This window comes from Falco punctatus (genome assembly GCF_963210335.1).
Source record: "Falco punctatus genome assembly, chromosome: 4".
Taxonomy (NCBI): domain Eukaryota; kingdom Metazoa; phylum Chordata; class Aves; order Falconiformes; family Falconidae; genus Falco; species Falco punctatus.
The window spans coordinates 69,577,929-69,601,960 of NC_137583.1; the positions used below are offsets into that span (position 1 = coordinate 69,577,929).

General features: G+C 40.2%; 1 protein-coding gene across 8 annotated transcripts; it reads right to left on the reverse strand.

Annotated features, from left to right (window-relative positions):
* Positions 1–433: 433 nt before the first annotated feature.
* On the reverse strand, positions 434–23,960 carry THNSL1 (threonine synthase like 1). 8 transcript variants are annotated; one of them, XR_013927669.1, is made up of 3 exons: positions 23,598–23,849; positions 20,612–20,703; positions 434–4,012 (listed from the first exon to the last, which is right to left on the reverse strand). XR_013927669.1 is itself a non-coding variant. In XM_080384653.1 (3 exons), the coding sequence occupies exon 3, from the start codon at positions 20,111–20,113 to the stop codon at positions 17,891–17,893; it is 2,223 nt and encodes a 740-aa protein (XP_080240779.1). In that variant the 5' UTR covers positions 20,114–20,172; positions 20,612–20,703; positions 23,872–23,917; the 3' UTR covers positions 17,799–17,890. The 8 variants fall into 8 exon arrangements, 7 of the variants coding, with proteins under 7 accessions (XP_080240779.1, XP_080240773.1, XP_080240778.1 ...); XM_080384653.1 differs by lacking the exons at positions 434–4,012; positions 23,598–23,849 and adding exons at positions 17,799–20,172; positions 23,872–23,917; XM_080384647.1 differs by lacking the exon at positions 434–4,012 and adding an exon at positions 17,799–20,172 and having other exon boundaries at positions 23,598–23,816.
* Positions 23,961–24,032: the final 72 nt, after the last annotated feature.

Sequence of the window (24,032 nt, forward strand, 5' to 3'; positions counted from 1 at the left end):
TAGAGAAAGAAGGGCAGGCGTCTCCCCGTCTCCCCTTTGTTAGAGGAAGAGGGGCAGGCGTCTCCTCAAAAACTGTAGTTGTCTCCTCAGAGCTGTGTGCCTATGTGACCAGACACCGCACCCATGACTAGTCACCATACCCACATTTCTGAGTAGACATATACAATCACAGTCGGTGTTAAGCGTCCCCATTTCACACTATTTCTCCATATCAGTACTAGTAGGTAACTTCAGTAGCTTCAGACACAGACTTGACAAGTATCTCCAGTGATCACGTCCCATGTTGTCTTTCAGCTTCATTACACATGGCAAGCGTGAGGGAGATGGAAAGAGTGAATGAGAATTTTAATTGCTTTGGAAAGCACGATGTTCTGCTCATGTTCAAATTTATACGGAGTCACTTGTTGGGGTAGCTCTTTTAGCCTGTGTGAAACAATAATGAAAGAGTTAAGCAGGAATGTTGTGGGTAATTATTTTAAAATTAATACATATATAATTAATTCCCAGTCTGCATTTTGCAATAATCCAGTCTTGCTCCCACTGAACTCTGTGGCAGTTTTGTCATTCACTTGAAATAAAACAGGTTGCAGAGCTATCATAAAGTGAAATCCAGCACTTCAATAAACCCTTTATTCTGATGTTCCAGGGTCTTCTTCAAAGATGTGTAGTAATATTACTCCCATTATACAGATATAGATGCTAACGTTACAGAGTCAGCCAGATGGTCAGGTGATGGACAAGAAAATAATAATTCATAGCCTGCTTAAACAAATGAGTTTCAATGAAATTACAGATTCTATTTCCAATGGACGAATTATAATTTTTATTATTCACAAGGGAAGTTCAGCTTGTTCTTGCAACCCATTTTAAAATGCCATTTGGAAACTGTATCCCAAATGTTTATTCCAAAATAAAATAGCTTTAAACTGAAAGAGCATAGACTTAGCTTAGGTATTAAGAAAAAAATTCTTCACTGTGTGGGTGGTGAGGCACTGGAACAGGTTCCCCAGAGAAGCTGTGGATGCCCTGTCCCTGGAAGCATCCAAGGCCAGGCTGGATGGGGCTTTGAGCAACCTGGTCTGCTGAAGGTGTCCCTGGCCATGGCAGGGGGGGTTGGAACTAGATGATCTTTAAGGTTCCTTCCCCACCCAAGCCATTCTATGACTCTATGATTCTGTGAAATTACTACCTTATCTATTAACTGTTAAGATACCTGTTATAGCCTTCCCTAAACACCCAGATTAGCCCAGGGGCTCTCAGCGTTGCAGGTAAGACCACTCACTGCAGGGAAGGACAGTGGCACCAGGCAGCTGCAGTACCACAGCAAGGGGAAAGGGCAAAGGGGGCCGGGATGTGGTGGAGCAGCTGGCACTGGCTGTGCTGGGAAGCAGGACGCAGCCCCGCGCTCACCCTGGGCACGATACCCACCCACTCCCCACAGCAGGGCAGTCAGCGATGCTCTGGGGAGGGCAGTTCCACAGCAACAGTCACTACAGGCAGCACGTGGCCTCTCCTAGACCTCGAAGTCGGGCTTGGCATCTGAAGATTTGTGAAAGCGTTTGATGAATTAGGATCGAATTTTCCCATTTTTTTATTAAGGTGCCTGGCAAACACAGAAAGTGCATTCACAGCTGCATTGTCCAACACACCCTCTGTGCTACTGTTTGTCAGGTCTTTTTCCCATCGGGGCATCCATACCAGCAGTTTTGGTTTAGGCATCTTGCCAGCCCTCTAACACACTCCTGTTCCCCTTGGACAGGCTGTATAAAGCAATAGGCATTTGGTTTACATCATTATTCTGGGTCCTGGTTCCCAGTTGAACACTGTTCAGACTTCTTGTGGTATAAAGGCACCCAGGTCCCTCCCAAGAGCAAGATGCAGATTTCTGGTAGTGACTCCACACTCGGGACAGCTGACTGTCTCACAGCAATGAGATATTTCCCCTCTGTCTGATAACACAAAGTGTTTCTGTTGGAAATTATGTATGAAAAGACTTGGCAAACTGAAAATTAGCAGTGATTTTATTTTTTTTAATTATAAAAGCAACCAGCATTTCCAAAAACACTCTTCTCATTTATGTATCAATCACAAGGCAGAAACTGCTCTTGAATTATCATTGCTTGTAGGAAACTGCCTTAACTTTACAGATACCAGAACAAAGTGTTTATTTTTGTTATCATGAAAGAAAAACTCATACATCCTTCAGTCTGCCTATATTTCAAAGCCCATCTGAAGCAGAGCAGCAGGTGTAGCAGTTTCTCGCAGTCAGTTGAAAATACTGATGATTAATTGCATATATGCCCCCAGATCTCTGCCCCTCCTCCAAAAGCCAATCCCTTGGACTCGGCTGCGCACAAACAGGGCGGCACAGCACCACCTGTTCTCCCTGTGCTACATAATACGCTCTCCAAGCCCGGGTGCAGCTGGAAATTTAGTGAATCCAAGTTCAGGGGAGGCAACTAAAGACAGTGGGGTATAATAGAGTGGGCTGCAGAAAAGAATAATTTATTTTCCAGTTTCTAGACTGCTGCAAGTCTCTCTCCAAAATGTGCCTTTTGCCTGTTGAGCAAATGCCCCAAAGTAAATGTTATTGTACACTCTGCAACAGCGTTTCTGGGGTTAGCTTACACCAAACAGACTGATTTGCTTAGAGGAGCTTGGGCAGCAGCACCTGCTCCAGAGCAGGAGCTCACAGTGCGACTGGGAAGCTTTTCCTGCTGAGCACCTTCATATCTTTCTGCTGTGCAAAGTCACAGTTCTCCAGGTTCTTGTGTGATTTAATCAAAGTCAGCAACATAGGTTCGAGGGATACTTTTCCCTGCCTTTTGTCAGTATCCGGTTCACACTTTGTAGCTTTGGAGACCTCTTTATCAACATCACGTGTCATCACTACAGTTAACATTCATGGGGGTTTTGTTATACGGCTGCAGATGGAAAATCATCCGAGAACAAAGTTTATAGGCCAAATTGAGGTCATATCTCTCTCTGTAATAAACAGCCTTCCAACAAGAATGCCTGATTTCTTCCCAGATAAAAAAAGCTCCTTTTTAGAGCTACCTTTTTTTTCCTGCTTTTTGCCCAATTATCAACTTAATGAGCCAACTTTTCACTTATTCCATTACCCTGCATCACAGACATTGCACTGATCTGAAATTTTGCCAAATGCTCTAAAAAGCTATTGCACTCCCCCTGTACACCATAACATTAGTATCTTCAAACCATTCCACTACATTGAGCTATGACCTTGTTCCTAACAATACAATCACTTTCCCATCTTATGCTCCTGCCTCTTGGTTGGTTTTCCATCACTTGTTTATTCCTCTCTTTAGTTAAGAATATGTTGAAGGAATTTCTTAACTACTTCAGGTACCAATCCAAATCTCTAATTCCCCTGAATGCTTTTGTTTGCCAGCCTTTAAGGTTTTTCTTTAAATATCAGTTGGCAGATAGCAAGTATTGTTCATACATTTGAAGTTACAGCTGAAATCCACACAATGTTATTATATATCATCATAATGGTCTGATTGAAACTAGTGAATCACATGTAACTTTCACTATATGCCGAAATGGATACTAAACTAAGCAAAATCAGAGGTAAATCCCATTTCAAACCTGCTCCTCAGAACTGACATCAGTTAGGGGCAGCTAAATTGCCAACCACTTTGCGTTTGCATCTTCATTTAAAAAACCAACCAAACAAACAAAAAAACACCAAAAAACCCAAACCCCAAACACCCCATCCCACCCCACCCCAAATTAAAATGGATGGAACCAATGTATACTCGCAGTCCAGTTTAAATTATCCAGGTATTCCATTTTAGTCCAATGCCCTTTTGCTTGCTTAATCGCCTGGTTTGATAAGTGAGATGAAGAGATTGGCAACAAGAAACACAGTGCTGGCAGGAATGAACCTGGTATGAAAGATGTGCAGAGACAGGGAGACACGGCATCTCCAGTCAGGTGTGAGGAGCTGCAGAGCACATGCCAGATGGCACACAAATTTCTTCCATGTCTGAAAACCAACACAAGTTCAATAAAGCTTTGCTGTATCTGAATGCCACCTATTTACATGCATAGTACATCCAAACATGAAGCCTATAAAAGCTACTAGACCCGCCCAAACTAAGACTATTTCTTTGATCAGAGGGGTCTGAGGGCAGCTGAGCATCTACTTCTGCCATGTCTGAAATGTGGTGTGCTTCTGGAAACGGCTGCTGGCTTTGGCTGTGGCAGCAAGGGGGGACCTATGCCAGCAGCGCAGGTGGCTGCTGTGATTGGAAAACAAAGTTATTTTCATCTGTGTGCTTGCGTAAGCAATAGTGCAACGTCTCTTTTACCCTTAGTCCCTGCCCCGACCCTGGATACCCACATCAGGTCTGGGAATGTTGTTCTTGTTCCTCCAGCCCTGATGCTAAGCTGGGCACCTGTGTGGGTGGCCGGAGGGCTGGCTGGTCCCTGCAGCGCTCCAGGGCCACCACACCATGCTGGTGTGGACATTGGGGTCAAGAGCAGCGAAAGCACAGTACCACATGCCAAGTCTGCCTCGAGGGTCATATGTTTCAAGTGATTTCACCAAGGGAAATGACAACAAAGTGGTTAAGGGTATCAAAAGGCACTTTTGACCAGAGTCTGATAGAGAAGCATCACTCGGACAGGTCAGGAGGGACCTGACAAGAGGAGATAAGGATCGGTGCAGAAAAAGCATGGAAAAGGGAGAGGGGGAAAGAAGAGAAAATCATGAGGTGGTTTCTGTTGCTTTTTATTGGTATTGTAGACATCGTATTTCCTATGGGAAGTATTTCAGTCATGTCAAAATACTCCAGTAAATCAGCGTAAGTCCGCACAGTTGCAGAGATGCCATCTTCTAAGTGTCTGCTTTCCCCCCCAGGTTCTATAGAATCCGTGTTAGTATTTTGTCCCCAGTTCCTGAGACACTCTAACCAGCTCAGCACTTCAAGTTCTGCCTGTTTTCACTTCTATTACCTTGCACGGTTTCAGTTTACATACTCGCACAGCTCAGCGACAGTGACAGTGCACCAAGGTCAGGCAACAATGCTGCACAAAACCAGCCAAGGGTCAACGGCAGCTGCAGACCTGGGCCTGAGCCTGACTGCGCGGCTCAGGAAGGTCGTGTGGTCCCTCTGCCACACCTCACACACATTGCACAGCAGGGACAACTGCACAGGCCACATCCCACCTGGACCTGCTGAGGCGGCAGACTAGTACCCACGGGGATGCACATCTCTTTCCACAGATGATCTGAGATGCATCAGCCAAGCTGACTTTCAGAGTGATCCTATGAGCATGGTATTCTGTGCATACAATAAACTGAAATACATATACAATCGATATGCATACACTTCATATATACATGGGCATATACATAAACTCTCACATTTTCTGTCTCTCAAAACACACAGTAAACCGAGTAAGATATCCGGGGAACCTTCATAATCAGGAAGAAGTCATACAGCTTCAGTTAAACAGACTGTTAAGCTCATCCCATGTTAAACACAATTTTTGAGATTTTAAAATTTTAAATGCTTTCTTCTTCCTTTAGCTCAAATATTGCCAGACAAAAGTAGAACTACCCCCTGAAGCTCCAAAAAAGTTGTTTCCCTGGTATCTAGCCTCACTGCAGCAGGAATTTAAAGAAATCTGTCAAGAAAACCACAGCTCTACTTTTATAGTAAGATTTTAAGGCTAGAGGTGGCCTGTTTTAGTCACAGCCACGTTTAAAAGAATTGTTTAAGGGGTCAGAATTCCAATCTTGGGCATTAATTCACAGGCACTCAGCAGAATTGTGTCCAGTTTCTGACTATTCACTGGATCTGATTTTTCCCGCTGTTTCTCCCCTTTTTACTTTCTACATATTGAAGTCTGCTTTTAAGAATAGCTCTTCATTTTTGTGTCATTCATTTGTGAATCTGGGGAGGAGGAAGGCAGGAAACACTCCCCACCCCCCAACCCCCACCCCCCCCACCCCATTCCTCTCCATTGAAAATTGTAGCACACCTACACTTTTTCTCCCCTGCAGAATTCATGGCAATTTGTAAAATCCTGCTGTCTGACAGTTGTCAGAAGTAGAGTTAATGACAACACAGTTCACAGACCTTAAGTATGAACATTTCAAATGGTACCTGATTCCAGAAGGGAAATAAAACTCTTGACTTGCAGTCCAAGCATCAGCCTGAAAGGAACTTAACTACATTGACCACAAAATGCTTACTAAAAGATTATTTTTTTTAATTTTATGATTCCAGTATTTTGAGTTGTAATATAGAGTTAAATTTACTGTACAAAGACTGATTTGAAATTCTCCTCTGAAAAGGATTAGAAGATTTTAAAATATTGTTATGCTAAAATGACTTCATGATAACAGGTGATGGTGAAGAATTTGAGTGCATTACACAGACATCTGCTTTGCAAACCAAAAAAAATTACCAAGGTGGTCTCAATGACACTCCAAATGTGGCTTGTTTCTTCTGTCTACCCTGTAAAAACAGATCTACGAACGACATCATCACTAATAACACCTATTGCAGCTGTTAAAACAAAAGAAAAAAAGGAAAGGCAAAGGAAATACAGCACATACAGAGCGCAATTTAGGAACACAGGACTGTGTAGTTGTTTCTGGGGAATTTGAGACAACTGCGTAACAAAATTGCTTTCATAAGCTGATCAAAAAACTTCTTAAATTAAAGTGACAGAAACTCATTGGGGGAAAGTCAAGGGACATCAGAGGTTAAAGAGACCAATTTTTGCCTTTGTGGTCCTTATCCACACAGCCACAGTAGCCATATGGCACAGCAACTTGTCAGCTTCTCAGCTGCACCTTTAAGCTGTTCCATTTATATGTAATATGATTTATGAAGCAGATCACAGAATTAATATAAGGAACAAAATCTCTTCGCTAGAGATGATACTTCTTCTGCCCCTGAACTGACCGAACAGCCACCACTGTGGGAGGTGGCAGACCCACTCTTCACCCCACAGACTTAGAACAAGAGTGAGCTAAGTGATCACAGAAGGCAAATCTTATTTTGGATGGATTAAAAAAAAAAAAACAAACTTTATATTTCTTCATTTCCCCCACCAGCTGTCAGCTGTGCCTTGCGGAAATGAGTAACAATTTGGATATTGGGTGCTACAGAGATCTTAGTAGTTTGTGAAATAGTTTTCATCTACCTTTTATACTGACTATACAGCACTGGAAAGTTCACTTTGTACTTGGTATCTTCTGGCTCAGTTACGCCACTCTGCATTTTGAAAAGGGACTGACTGTGTATTAGGTTGGACTTCTCTTTAGTAAAGCAACTCTAGTGTCAGGCAAAAGTAACACAGAGGCTAGCTATGTCTGTTTGATATTCAGATGCCTTTGAGTAGGAAAGGACCGGTACTTACACCTACCACTTTTTCACAGTGATATGAATGAGCAAGAAAGTAAGAGCTTTGCCATCAGTGACCCAGGAGCACAAGGAACAGAGATGTTGGCAATTCAACTGCTGTACACTTCCTGGAATCTGGACTTAAATGCTAATTTTAACAGTTTGAAAATGTAACGTCTTTTTGCTTTTTGTAAAGGAAGTGAGGACTGTTTTTCTGTTTCCAGTAATCACCAGTGCATTTTCAGCACCCAACATAAATTCAGAGAATCTGGTGTATTGTTTTGACCACAGATAAAGTAAAATTATACAATTTGGAAGTATATTAAAGTATCTGATAATTTGCTATAATGCGTATTTCTAGATTTCTGAGACTGAGGAAATGAAAGGGAGAGAGTGAAAGAGATTGCTACTAAATTTGGGAAGAAAATCCCTGTCTTGCATAATGACCCTTTGTATCCCACCTATTTAAAAACCTCATGGAAGTGCTTTATAAATCTAACTTCTTTCCAGTAGGCAAACCTTGGTCATCTGTTGAAGGTAAACCAACTAATTGTCTTTGGAATACAAGTATTCCAGAAAAATGTTTCATCAAAAAATATAATCCAGAGTGATAAATCATTTAGAACAATAAAATCACTTGCATGAACAAACACAGCTTCTGCCAGTAATTGTACTTGCTTGCCCTAGGCATGTTTGTTACATATGGGAAGTGATAATACTCATGGTTACAGTTCCCAGTATCACATTTCCCTTTCCCAGTTCACACTTGCCCATAGCTATGCTTATACAGTAGCAGTTACATAAAATGCAATTCCAAACATTTATAATCCACCTCTTGCAAGCAATAAATTGCATCAAATTAGCCCCTGATGTGCTTTGTACTAGCAAAGAAATTTGCAGATTTGTCATGAAGTGTCATGTCAGCAGTCGGTATGGCCATTTTTTCTGACAGTGTTACCTGCAAGTGCTTGTTTATATGAACTTACAGTGGCTGAGAGACCCTGAGGCAAAAGGACAAATTCAGTGACATTCATTTCCCCTGTTTCTGGATGCTGGAGTACATATCCGTCTGATTTGACATCATGAGATGTCCCAGAAGCAATATCTGCAATGGCTGAGACCACTGGTTTCTACTGGTGATGTCTATCACACCCTACTCATCATGGCATGTTGGGGAACCCTGAACCCTGCCTCTGCCTTGACTAACCTGTTTCACTTGTCTAGCTGTCTATGTTTCTACTTACAAACTATCCTTCACAATAAGCCCTCTCCACATGCCAGCCATCAGCCCTTGAGAGCAGAGTGTTTCTTTCCTCACCACATTTTGTTTTCATTTTTTTAAACCTCCTCTGTGGGAAGGCTTCTTGTTCTTCTCAATGGAATCCTGTCCACATCTACTTACTTAGTGCTATGTCTAATTACTACAAAGAAAACTCAGTATGCAATTTAACTTGAAAGGTAACAGCAACAAATCATTTACTTCCCCATTCACATTTCATAATTATTGTGAGTAACTTTCTTTGTACTGCCATTTCCACATCCTTGAAACAGTCATCTCCACTTCAACAAATTTCTTTAAAATTTGCAGCAAGTAGATGTTCAAGCCTTCAAATTCTACTGATAGTCAACACAAGGTACTATTAACTCAGAAGGTTTGCCTCTGCACTCCTGGTGCCAGATTCAACCAGCAGGTAGATTCTACCAACCTGATTATTCTGAAAGTGGTTTTTGACTGACAATTGTTTTCAGCAAACAAAAATTCATATATTGTTTTGGATAGCCACCTTTGAGAAATGATGGAGGTATAACAGCACAGTAGGAAAAAGAACATCTGCTTAATGTCAAAGTACTACCTGCTCACTCAGCAAAGATTGTCATTAGTGTCAGCAGCGGATGCAGCCACTACTCTGTCCTCTCAGCTGTGTCAAATGACAGGAACCAAAACCAGAAGGCTGAGGCATCAGCGGGAGGTGGCACATGGAGCAAAAGGATTAGCAGGAAATGTACACATGCACTAGAAAAGATGCCATGAAGTTTTGCTACCACAAAACAACAAAACAAAAGAACATTAGTTATCATAATCCTTTCTGTTGACTTGAAATAGATTTGAAAACAATTCCACAATTTACATTGGATTCCAGTTTGAGCATAAACTTATGGTAATGTCTTTTTTTCCAAACCAAAATGCAACTAGTGCAACTAGCTAGAATGGAAATATAAATCATTACTTAGCTCAGGTCTGATCTTAGAGAGTCAGCAAAAATAAGCAAAGTAAGACCTGTGCCTTAACCATGGGGGGAAAAAAGCAAGTATGATATACATGTCTCTGTTACATAAAATCCAGTGCACTTGAATTAGTTTAGTAGGTTGGACCATGCTCCCTTCATGCTTGTATTTAAGGAGAAAGAATAACAATGTATTTGAATGTAGCATGCAAAGATTACAAGAAACTGGAAAAGATACAAAGCCTGAAATAAAGCAGGGCTGCCTGTGGGCTCTGTGAGCAACCTGGATGACAGGCATTTGAAAATATGTATCTTGGTCATTTTTACATTAATCTATGAAAAATTTGCCCCTGCAGAGCAAGACATATTATTTATACTGCTTTTTGCTGCGAATGCCGTTATCTGCTCTTCTTTATTCCAAAACTCACTAAAACCCCCACATGCTGTATCGCATTCAAAACCCCAAACACTTGGGTTTTGCGTATAGAACCATTGTATTATTTGTGCTCTTGATTTAAATTTTAAATAACTGTGGTTTATTTTAGATTTTATACTAAAGCAAAATTAACACAAGATTTACAGTTGAAAAGTCTCTAGCAGCATATAACACCATGAATTAATGTGGTGTTTCACCGACCAGGAACCACCACATATTTCTGGGTACTCCACGTACCAATGATTATAAACCTAATTATCATTAAGGTTTCTTACCGAAATTTCTGTCACTTACATTTCATAAAAATGAAAATATAAAAAGCTCATATAACATCATAAATGCTTATGACAGCCTTTCATTTAGAGCCCTTCAAAAACGGCAAGAAATTACCAAGTCTAGCAAACTTCTGTTAGGAATGCCATCTTGTGGTTAAAAGCTGCATACAACGACGATTCTAGGTAATTTTAACTAAATTTTTACTTGCAGAATAACGTTTTTGCAGAAATGAGCTATTCATGTATGACCTTTTGGAACTGTGCAGTATTCTTTTATTAACCATTCTGTATAGAAATGACTGTCAATATGGCTTTCCTGTCCTCATCTGTATACAATGCTAATTAATTATGCAGGGACCAGTAGTTTCATTATGAGATGAGATGCATTTATTAGCATTTTAAATAGAACCAGACTGCCACATGTACTTAGTAAAATAGTCCACTAAATGCCTACTCTATTTAGGTATAATTTAGTGAATTAGTCTGAAATGTATAGGAAATACATTTTTTCTCCAGATACCTTTCTAGAGCAGAACCCTATAAGCACACTTTACCTTCTCTAAGCTTTACAGAGCATCTTTGGTTGGTATATAAAAGGTCGAGTCTAACTATAAAAAGGAAACATTGGATTTTTCTATTTGTCTTATATAGATGTTATTATGAGCTGAAAATTAATTGAAAATGGCCACTGGATCGCAACTTGCTCATGAAAGCAGACAGAAATGCCAGGTAAACAAGAATGGAAAAAAGGGGTCCAAAAGCATCTAATAAACCTTAAAAGATCTCTAACTTTTAAAAGCTTGGGAAAATAAACAATAATTAGCTACATTGAATAAAGCTCACATTTGCATAGGCACTTTCCTCCTGTGTATGTTCATCTCATTTTCATAATGAAAGTATATACTATCGCCCAAACCATCACAACACATATTGTAGAATGAAATTTAAAACTGATGAGCCATATCCTAATAGCCATGAGTGAAGTCACGGTGTGCATTAGTAGTCCATTCGCAATTCTCTAGAGACAGAAAAAACCAAGGCTAACCATATCCAGTAGCCTACTTAGTGCACAACTTGTTCTGTGTACTGGTAACACTACAGCAGACTGAAATGAGTTCACAAGCTCTAGCACTCAAACTTCTCTGTGAAACACTGCTCATACTTGCCTTAGTATGCAGTTATTCCTGGGGCAGCCAAACTGCACTGCCTTGATTATTTAGTTTGACCTCCTGTGTAACATGAATCTGACTTGCCCGAATTAGTCCTCTTTCTATCAAATCACATCTCTTCAGGAAACCATCTAACAGGTCCAGACTAGAGAAACCTTTACCATTCTGTTACGTGCCTTTATTGCTTCTTGTAACATGTCCAGCTTCTGCCTAAAATCGCTGGATCACTCTTTCTCTGCTAGATGGAACAACATTATTTTATTATCAAATTTTTGCTCCAAATATGATTCTTCTAGGCTAATTCTCATTAAACAAAATATATTCTGCTTATTGAGACTCTCACGCCACTGCTTCTTTTTAATCCTTTTATTACCCTGATTAGTCTTTTCTGTCCAGTTTTCCAGCGCTACTGGAAATTGTGACTGCTGGAGCTGGACATAGCATACTTACAAAAGATTACACCTAAGTCAAATATAGACAGCAATATTGCTTCCCTTGCTTCCCGTTTCTAAACCTGAGGATCTCACTGGTCCTTTTGGCCATGTTCTCGGGCATGCTGAATATCCATACTCAGATGAGCATGTACATCTTCTCCAGACACTGTTCAAAGCCAGCATTTCCTACAGCAAATTGTTCTACTTGGTAAAGTAGAGGTCCTCAGACCTCTGCTCCTCAAAACACAGGTCTGCTTTAGGCTACAGTAAAATGAAGATTGCTTATAGCTCCCAACTAAGTCATTAATCTTAAACAGAATAAGTGGGTCCTTAAGCTTTGTACCATCCATAGATTTGAGCAGTCATTATTTTATTCCCTTCTCTGTTCTTAACAAACCCATGGTTAAGAGCCAAATCCTGTGTGAGCTCACGTAACAAATCTGTCCAGTCACAGCTGTCCCTCCAGGATTTACATTCTGAGATCTTTCAGGTTTTGACTCAATTAGTGTCATGATGAATTTTAAAGCTAGGGGTGATACACTGCATGTTTCTATAGCAATAACGTATTTAAGATAAAATATTTGAAAATCTAAGGGTATTCAAATACCAGTAATGAAATACCTAAATAAAATGCTAGAGCAATTATTCCTGTTCTATGTAACTGATTTTGTGGAGGTTTTATTTAAAAATGCGTCCCCATCATCTTGCACAGGAAAAACACTGTGACTTCTCTGCTTGGTTAAATTTTCTAAGAAATTGTACTTAAGCAAGTAAATCAGGTGTTTTCTTAATTCTGCTGAACAATTTTCCTGTTAAACATTTTATTTCCTCTGCTGTCAACAAAGTAGCCAGAGACCATCTTAAACAGTTACCAAGGAATAGTCTTCTCAGGTAAAAGGCACAAACAGTTTACAACTACCTCCATGCCGAGAGCCCTTCAAAAGTTTTACTTAAGTTGGAGAGCAAGACCAAGGTTGTGTCTTTTAGAATGTTTCATTCTGAAAAACTTTTGAAGCAACAGCTTCCCAGTTCTGATAAGCATGCTGAGCATATTTATGATACTGTGAAAAAACACAGTAACATTTAAATCCTCCTCAAGCTGCTAATATATATTCAGAATTAACTGCTTGTTCACGTTAATTCACTGAAATTACTTACTCCTTTCTTATTGCTGCTTCAACCATTCAAGTAATTTTTAAGCCTGTGATCCTGAAGTCATATTCCAAGTGAACCAAAGCTGCTCCACAACTGTTAACAATCAGCTCATTCCTCCACTGAACTAAGCATGAACAAGAAAGATTAAACTGTCAGATTTCTGTATTAATTCCTCACAATACACAGACTTCCCCTGCAGCACCAAACAAGTCTGTGGTGCAATATAAACAGAATGTTTAGCCATTTGCTATTTTTGATGTGGGTTTCCTTTTTTGTAAGGCACTTTCCTCCCAGGATAATACAAATTATCTCACTAATATGTCAATCTCAACAAAGGGAATTACTAGATTTTTTACTATGCACCTAACTTCCAAGTTACACAGGACTGAACAAGTCTTTCAAGATTTAAGAATATAAAATTCTGAAACCACTTCTTTTAGTAGATTTTCTTAATATCACACTGATATTATGAACATACTTGCAAATAAAGTGCTACAGAGTGGATCCTGCAGTATTTATTTAAAGAGAATACAGTGGATACAAGTGACTAATACATACTTCAGGCACGCCAAACATGATATACTTGATAACAATGTGTGTTCTTGATGTGCTTGAAGAACAGAGTTGACCTCTTGAAAAAGAAGAACCTTCCCTTTAGAGTTGTTACTGCTAAAATATTCCATCACCTCAAAAACATAAATTGCAATTCTTTCTAAATTGTAAGATACTGAGAAAACAAAATTATCTTCTGAAGTTATCCTTATCTGCTCTATTCAGCCTTTAACTCAAACCACTGTCACCTTGAGAAGCAGGACTCTGACTAAAGGCAAGTAATGAGCAACTGTAAGCAAAACAAAGTATTTTTCATACAGTCTTATAATAAAAAGTGTAAACATAGACATTACATTTGTCCTTACATTTGTTATTTTTGTCCTTAAGGTTTTTCATGTAATATCAGTGTTCAGCAAAGATTTACCTATACAGAAGAATAAAAGCTTAACTAAAGCTATGCTATTACTCTAGGTCAACAAAGCTAGTAGAAATGTGTATATATGCATGTTCACACTCTCTGCAGACCTGGCTTATGTTGATTTAGATTGCAACATCCTATCTTTAGACAAATAGGGGCAAACTGCATATACACCAAGCCTAAAACGCTTAAAGAATCCTGCTAACCATCACCATGCTGATTTGCTTTTGTGTATCACTAGCCTATCACTTTTACCTTAAGAAGTTAATATAAAACATTGCATGACAACAGCGTGCCTGATGTCTGCAAAAGACAAAAAAAATGGCACTTGTGTCCACTCTTATTCAGTAATGTCTTTTGAACCTTTCATAACACTGACAGTAGTGAAAAAAAGTACAGTAACAGTAACAGAATATTGAACCACAGTATTTTGCTGACTGACGTTCAGAAAAGCTGGGCTGAGAAAGCAGGATTGCTTCCCTCACTATCCTACGCTCCTGCAGCCAGCTATACTGAGTATGTTGGAAACTAGGAAACTTTTTCTCTTGCATTCCTCCAGGCCCTGCAGGACAAGGCAAACCAGAAGACTGTACATTACAGCTACCACAACACAGCATCAGCACCAGACCACAGATACTGTGTACATCCAGGATCGCAACACTACTGCAGTGTTTTAAGGTGCCCGTTACCAGAATCCACAAGCAAATGTGGTGCACAAAAATAGTTCAATGAAGTTATAAGAAGTCAAAAAATTAACTTATGATTTTTAAAAACTAGTAAATACTGTATTGTAAAAGCCTTTAGACACTCTAAGAAATGTACTAATACCCTATGTGCTCTTTAACCCCTGCCTTTATACACCTTAATTCCACATTTAAAGCCTGTAATTGCTCATTTCCTTATTCATCAGCTGTTACAATGGCTCATGTGCTATGTAAATAGCAACTAGAAATTTTACTAATACTTTCCCCTTCAAGCCAAGCTTGAGTTACTGCCATGAACTTTGAAATATTGATTGTTTGAGTCATGCCAAAATAAATCCTTGGTTTAGTTCTGTTTTATCTAATAATGAGCTAACTCAAGGCAGAATGTTGGCTTTTAGACTAATCTTGTTTAGAATCTCAGCTTTTCTCTTTTAGGTACCTTCTATGAAAACAAGCTCTTCTTTGTGGACATTTCTGGAAAGTATCATAGCAGTGCACAACAAATGGCCCTATGACATGTAATGGCATTGAGCCCCATGGAACCAGGTACTGCAGGATTTCCACAGAGATCTTATGCTGAAATCACCTCCTGTTCCAGTAACTCAGGCAGTCTGGTTTGTTTGGGGGTTTTGTTTCGGCTTGGTTACTTTAAAGATATAGAATTTAGGTTTTGTACTGAGCACACCCAGAGAAAGCATTATTTTTTTTCCACGTGGAACTACTGTAAGAATCAGTCTGAAACATACAGAAATACATGGTGGATGTGCACTTATCACCCACACAAGCAATGCTGCTTTTTTGGCAGTATGCTATATTGTCCTTACAGAACTCTGATTATTTTTTTAATTCCGTATTTATGGTCTTTCTCATGCTGTGTCTGGAAAAAGATTAAAATTCCTCTGCCCTATGAGGAGAACCTGAATGAGACTCCGGGCCTTATCACCCTGCAGAACAAAATGGCACCTCATCACAATTTTCCAGTACTTAAATGGTGGCTTCTAGAGGATGGAGGTGCTCTCTGCACAAGTAGCCACACAGAGATGACAAGAGAAAACAGCTATCAGTTGCACCAGGAGAAGTTTCATCTTGATATAAAGAAGAAATTTTTCACAACGAGAACACTCCATCACTGGAACAACCTCCCCAGGGATGTGATAAGAGTCCCCATCGCTGGAAGTTTTTAAGATGTGACTGGGCAGGGTGCTAGCTCATCTCATCTAGGCTCCCTTTCCCATGAAAGATTGGGCCAGAGGATGTTTTCAGGTCCCTTCCAACCTGGGCTGTTCTGTGATTCTGTGAAAATAAAAAATTATTTTCCAAAGTTACTGCAGAAATAGTGAACAAGGACCTAGCACAGAAAAGAACTAGAAAGGTCCTAAAAAGGCATCCAAGAATGGCGGAATCTAGAAAGTTACTGTGTCACACCTTTACTACCACCTACATTAAATTTTATTGCATAATGTATTCACTGTGGCAAATGCACATCATGCTTGGGTCTTTTTATCTTACACTGGAAGAAATGACAAGTCTTTAAAACAGTTTGCTAGATGACATATTCTTAACCCTAATGTGGCAAAAAGTACAAGCAGACACACAAAGGAAGCTGGCAGATATGGCAACAGTTCAAAGCCCCAAATGAGTCCTGGTATCTAGATGTCGCTTCTCAAAGAGGCAAAAAATGTTATCAATTACCATCTCTCTTGCCAACACCTTCCCTATTTGAATCTTGGTGGGAAACACAACCTCCCATAGTTGTATGTCCTCACACCTGATGACTCTTAGCTCTTTACCTCTAACTGCATGCCATTCAAAACTTGCCAATACATCATTTTACCATTTCTCTTAGCATGAAATGTAGTTATATTTTACGTCCTTGCCAAATACCATCTACAGTTAGCAGAATATGTTTGTCCATAACCACACGATCTCCTAGGACAAACTGCTCTATTCTTTTTTTAATGCTAAAACCCAGTAAGGAGCCTGTCATTAGCAAAACCAGATTGCTAACGTAGATTTATTTTAGGTTACACAATTAATACCTCTGATGCTATCACATTTTCCACACACTGGAATTCATCCTTCGCTTTCCTTGATGGGATGCCAAGTACTTTGGGAAGCTTCTTTCTTACACTAAGTCAAGCGAAGTATGAATAGAATAGAATGTCAAGAAGATTTAAGAAAAATATGAAAACACAAGTTATTAGAACAAGAAAGCTGTATGACCTCAAAGATAAAACTTACATTCTAAAAACTTAGAATACAAGAAATAAATGTAAATAAATGGTGAAGTCTGGTTCTTATTTAAGGAGACTGCTGCTACTACTAGCAAATTCTTCTATAGCATTAAAAAAGGATTCTAAAGTTGAAAGTTCCAATAGAAAAGATCCAGGAAAGAGACTAGAACACACCGGAGGAAGAGTCACATCTGAAAAAATATTAAAAATATTAAACAAAGGATTCTATTTTATACAGGAAAATATCTGGGAGAAAAAGTGTAAAAACCAAAATTACCAGATTTTTTTACATAAATGCTGGCCTCACAATACATATACGATATGTTTAACATAGACGATAACATACTACCAAATTGGATGGTTCAAGGATTAACAATACAAGTATACTTCAATCTTTGTAGTGAAATCAACCCTCATTAGTAATATACGAACATCATTACAGTACCTTATCATGTTTCAGTGTCCTAAGTGAAGTGAGTTCAAGTTTAACTAATCACCCACTGACCAAATGATCACATCATTCTTGCAACAAAACCAGAGCTGTTAGTTTCAGAAAGGTCGGTCAGACTTCATTATCTTCCTCCTTCCGTGGAGAACGCTTCAGGCTTGTGAAGGAGACAGCACTGCCAAAGAAAGCCGGCAGTACTGGTGTCTCTGCTACATATGACCCGCAAAAAAGTATTCCAGTCTTTTATAAATTCTCAATTCACAACCTTTCACCACTACTAGAAATCTCACATGTGTTACTTACAAATACTGTTGAAAACTTGACAACCGAGTATAAAACTGCAGACGTTATGCTGTGGACTGGACACAGGCCAGATGAATCATGGCTTTATTAAAACATGCAGCTTGTTAAGAACGTATCACAATTGACACAGTGGACATCTGATCAGTTGCTCAGAAAACTTTCATAAATCGATTCTGAATTAAGGTTTCTATACAGGACATTAGCATACTCATATCGGCAGCACAGACCTGGTGTTCCTCACTTCCCTTCTTTTTCAAGGTCTCTAACAGGCCCCAGTGGACTGGAGGCAGAGGGCTGTAAGAACTCAGCAAGTAAAGCTGACTTAAGGGATTCTGGTTTATTTCTGCAATCCTCAAGGCCCTCAAGATAGCAGGTGCAAACTTAGAATAATGAGCCGTAGATGAAATAATAATTGGACAAGTTCTATCTTGTAATCGATCTGCAACTACTTTAGCAACAGCTGTGTGTGTATCCAAAATATATCCTGTAGTACTGTATACAGAGTGAATGGCAGCCAGACAGTCCTCCTCAGAGCACCACCCAGCCACCAAGTCTCGCTGAAGCTTTTCAAGTAGATCTTTCCGTAGCTGGAAGTGGCCCTTATTTTCCAGCTGGTTATATAATTGTGTCACCAGTTGTCCATCCTCATTAGCAATCAGGTGCAAGTATCGCTCGAGATTGGAGGACTTCAAAATATCTACTGCTGGTGAAAATGTGGGAATTAATTTTCTTCCCCTCAAATCATAAACACCTGTTCTTATGAAGTCAGTCAAAACATTGTTTTCATTGGAAGCACAAATACATTTTCTAATAGGAATTCCCATCATTTTAGCATACAAAGCCGCTAGTATGTTGCCAAAGTTTCCTGTAGGAATGCAAACATCTACAGGGCTTCCAAAAGGAATAATACCCTGATGAACAAGATCAAGGTATGCAGAAGCATGATAAACTATCTGAGGAAGCAGTCGTGCCCAGTTTATGGAGTTTGCTGCAGCTAAAGCTGTTCCATATTCTACCGTAAGAAAGCCAGTATAATCAGAATTAGTAAAGATTTGCTTTATAGCTGTCTGGCAAAAATCAAAATCAGATTTGACACCTATTGACCAAGCATTTTCTTTCTGACAGCCAATCATCTGTGATTTTTGAATTGGGCTTACTCCATCCTCAGGAAAAAAATTCATCACAGCAATTCTCTGTTTGTCAGTGTCATGGAGGCGACTAAAGCCATCTAGGACAGCACTCCCTGTGTCACCAGAAGTAGCTACCAGAACCAAGTAATTGCAGCTTCTGGGAATGCAGTATGCAAATATATGTGGCACCATCTGTAATGCAAAATCTTTAAATGATGCTGTTGGGCCATGAAATAACTCAAGGAGAAACTGATTGCCTGCCAGATGTCTAACTGGAGCAATTTTAGAACAAGTAAAGTTTTCTCCATAAGCAGTTCCAATAATTTCTGCCAGCTTAGAAGCAGGAACATCAGCAGGATGTATGCATCTTTCTAGTATCACCTGGGCTCTTTCAATGTAAGTTGCTTCTATTAGGCCTTGCCATTCTCCAGCAGTGAATTTGGGAAGTCCTCTCTCAGGAACAAAGAGTCCTCCGTCAGGGGCTAAGCCCTGAATAACAACATCACTGAAATAATTATGAGAGTCTTTTTCCATACTTCTTCCAGACCTACTAGATCTAGTTGAAATGAAAGTTTCCAGTTCCGAGTTTTGGTATCTCTTCACGGCATCAAGTACTTTTTCTGCTACAATCTCTGCTGCAATATCCCCTCCACAAAGAACACGGATGTCATACCACTTTTTGTAGAACTGCTTCCTAAACTGAAGTATGTCCTTGAGAGAAATACCAGGAGACTGGCCCACAATGCGATCCACTTTCATCGATTTCAGCCTGCTCATAATGACTGCTGTGGGCACATCCAGATACACAACTATCCCATTTTTTTTCATATGCTGCATGCCAGCAGCATGCATTGGATTGGACCCAGTAAGGGAAATGACACTTCCAGATGCTGAAAATGTCAACAGGACTTTTCCTTCCTCCTCTAAAAATTGCTCATTACCAACATCCTGCAGTTTTTCCGACACACTCATATTCCAGGTTGTTTCAAGGACATCGTCATCTATGTCTATGACAGGGCAGTCTAGCTTCTGACCTACTATTCTCCCAGTCGTTGTTTTCCCAGCACCCGGAAGTCCCATCAGGATAATATTTTTGTTTCCAACAAGAGAATGGCTTGAGAACCATGACTTCCATATCTGTGCAAATGCAACAGGTCTTGAAAGCATCAGTTTTAAACACATGCCAGAAAGACTGTTTCGGGTTAAAAGCCTTAAAGGCCGATATTGAACAACATGAAACATCTTCTGCTGTGTTGTTTTGTTTGGGTTTTTTACCCAAGCCAACTTGGCAATCCACCCAACTGCTTCAAAGAGAAAAAAACAGTAATTAGTCCTTCAGCAAACATCTAGGAAAAAAACCTAAAATTTATGAAATTCAGAACAAAAATTCAAACATAAATCCAGTTATGACTTCATGAGAGCCAAGGAGGTATTTTTCAGAGTAAGACTCATTTTCCTCTCCTGCATAGTTCCAGCTCACTTCCACTGACAAATCTAACTTCAAACAGTCTACATCCCCAATGAAGACACCCAAGCCTAACACTACACATTCAAAACCAATTAGTTTTTCCTCTAGTAGACTTATTTTAAGTACACATTAACAAATAAGGAAGATTAACCTTCTTGTAATCAAAACGTTAAAAATATGCATGTCCCACCTCCCAAGATACCTTTGATTTCTTATACTTTCCTTCTGAATAAAACAAATGCAACACCCACTTAAATACACAGAAAACTCACAGACTTGTGCAAGAGCAAGGCAGGCTGGAAGAGCTGCATCCAGTTCTCTTCTGAAGGGGCGGCAAACCAAGCACACGATTTGTGAAGAGCTCCTACAATGGAATTGTATTGAGTGTAGATTGTGTAAAGTGAGACAGAGAGAAAATACATCATGAAGACACTATAACCTCAAAAAAAATCCATAGGAAAGTTGGATCTCCAGCAAAGATTAAGCAAGCAGCTCTCAACAAAGTGGGAAGGACTTTCAAAATCTCCGTAAAACTGGAGGGGGGGCCCAGGGACTAAACATAAATTTACACAGAAAATCCCTATAGAGTCATTTCTCATTTTAGGTAGGCAAAGAAGCAGCACTTTGTTACTATTAATTTTTCATTCTTAATGACTAAAAATGCTTGAAGAAAAGCAATACTGAACTTCCATTTATGAAATTAATAAAATTTTAGATTTAAAAATCCAACCCATTGCTTGCTCATCAACTCTAAAAAAATAATATATACAAAATAAAAACATGCTTTTGCAATATATATATAAAATCACCATTTTTAAAAATTATTTTGGTTGCTACAGTATGAAATACAGAGAGATGGTTGACTAAGCTGCAAGTTCTTCTTTCTCCTGACACTGCAACACATAACCAAAATGGTTCTAATAACTACATTTTAAAGGTTCAATCTAGCTGCTAGCACCCCAGCATTTGCTTTGCAATGTTTATTAAAATACTTTTACCAGTGAAAAAAATTTTAATGAGAAAGTGTTTCCCACATTAACCAAGACAGACTAAACAGAACAATTAAAGGAATTCACTATAAACTAAGTTTCCAAATCCTTCAATTGTTCAGTGTCTTTTCTCCAGTCCAATGGCCTTTTATCACTGTGAAGAGCAGAAGGTGGCCTGGAATTGCAGTAGAAGGCAACCAGTGGGAACTGCAACATCTTCCAAAGACCTGCTCATGATTAATCCATGTTTACAGTTGTTACAACCATCCTTTAAAGACCCTGCTGTTCTCCATCAGAGTGCATTATATCAAATGACTACAGAGATATAGGTCACAAACTTAAAAAAATGCCAGAGAAGCTCGAGTTTTGTCAGAGCAAACCATAAAACTGAAGACTCTTTACTTGCAGATGCTCCTTGCTCTAGACTATAGAATCATAGAACCATTTAGGTTGGAAAAGACCTCTGAGATCATCAAGTCCAACTGTTAACCCAGGACTGCCAAGTCAATCACCAAACCATGTCCCCATGTCCCTAAGCACCACATTATGTGTTTTTTACATACCTGCAGGGATGGTGATTCCACCACCTCCCTGGGCAGCCTGGTCCAATGCTTCACCACCCTTTCAGTGATTTTTTTTTTCCTAATATCCAGTCTAAACCTCCCCTGGCACAACTTGAAGCAGTTTCCTCTTGTCCTGTCACTAGACATCTGGGAAAAGACACTGACCTCCACCTGCCTACAACCTCCTTTTAGGTAGCTGTAGAGAGCAGTAAGATTCCCCCTCCCAGTCTCCTCTTGTTAAGACTAAACAACCCCAGTGCTCTGTGTTCCTCAATCTTTTACACTCTTACTTTCTTTACCAAACTATGAGCATACGTTACAAAGTCAAAGCACTTCTAATAATTTAAATCTTTGCATTTGCTCACTTCTGTGTGGAGAGATGAGCTTGAAGACAGTTAAGTGTCATGAGTTTGCACCCAATGCTGTCATGTATGTGCTGTAATTATAAGGCACAGATATGAGGAAAGATGGGCATATCATACTGTACATTTTTTTCTCAATCCTGTAAAGTATAAGGGAATCATCCTGTGTAGATGGAATACAAGTTTTTCCTAATTGTTTTTTTTGTAAATAACTATCTGTGAATAGTAGCTGTAATGTTCAGTATCATTATAAAGCTATACTGCAATAGTAATGTACTCCAGCTCTGTTTGCATTTATTCATCACTACAGGGCCAGAAAGAGATCTTAGTGTTAAACTTCCAGATGTAAGAAAGTTATATTCAAGTTTACAAAAAAACTAGAGACAGCATTTTAGCTATTTTATTTCTTGAATGTAAGAATAACTTCAAGTTATTTGTGAGCAAAGGGAGTACAAACCATGCCCAGTATAGCGGTCTGCCTGCCATGTCTAGATGCATTACAGATTCACTTTGAGGTGCAGTCACATGGTATGTATACAGCTGCTGTATGTAACATCTGGATTGCTTTATGAATCTAGGCCATAGGTATTGTTTGAAAACAACTTAGTCAATCAGGTGAAAAAATTTGCAGGGAATTCCTTTATTCAGCTATTCAGTTCAACCCACTTCAGTGTAATCCAATTTTGTACCCACATAAAGTACATGTACACAGAAGCTTGCAGCCATTGAATGCAACCTGTTTCTTTGAAATAATTCTTTGTTCAATTAGCAAAACCTTATGGTAAGAACAGCTCGAATTAAGACTTTATGGCTAGTACAGTTTAGCAGTCTAGTTAGAATGCCAAACCATTCAACTTTAGATATAAATCCCATGCCAAAAAGGTGGAGGGGGTTTTGAAGCAGAGCTTACACCCATGCCTCCAAAGAAATATTGACAATACACCTTGACCCCTCACTTTGATGTTGAGAGCACCTGTGTATTATTAGGAATCACCCACAATTTTAACAACTATTACTGATGACAACAGTTCTAGTGAAAACTGGGCCTTGTTACCAGTACAGACACAAAGTCTGCAACAATATAAAATACAGTTGAAATTCAGCAACCAAACAACACAGAGGCTGCTTGGAGCTGTCAAAGACCTCAAGGTAGGTCAAGACTGATAGCTTAAACATTTCAAAATTGCTAACCCAGGACAACTTCCATTTGACTTTTCTCAGAGCTTTTACACGGAGAAAAAAAATAATCCCAAAGCAAACCACTCAGCTTCAGCCTTCTCGTGACCATCCCGCAGACCAAGATCCTGCAAAGGTTCCCGCCTCACCACCGCGCTCCGGCCTCACCGTTTCGACGCCCCGAAGGTGTCAAAGCGCGGGCGGGAGGAGGGGGCCGGCCGGACCGCGCCGCGCTGAAAAACCGCGACCGCGCAGAGCAGGGTTAGCCGCTGCCGCTCGGCCAGAGCAGCCCAGGGCTCCGCCTCCCCTCGGGACCGGCGGCGGCCCGGCCCGGCCCGGCCCGGCCCGGCCCAGCCCTGCCCCGGCGGAGCGGAGCGGAGCGGCCCGGCCCCGGCCCCGGCCCCTCGCCCTCAGGCGCCCTCAGCGCCGCGCGCGCACGTACCGGCGCGGACAGTGACAGCTGCCGCAGGTGACGCGCGCCCCCTCCCCCCGCCACCGCGCACGCGTAGTCACCTGCCCTCCCCGCCCCCTCACGACTCCGCCCGCAGTCGCGACGCACGCGCAGCCGAGCTGCCCGGCGCGCCCGGATGGCGTACGGTGCTG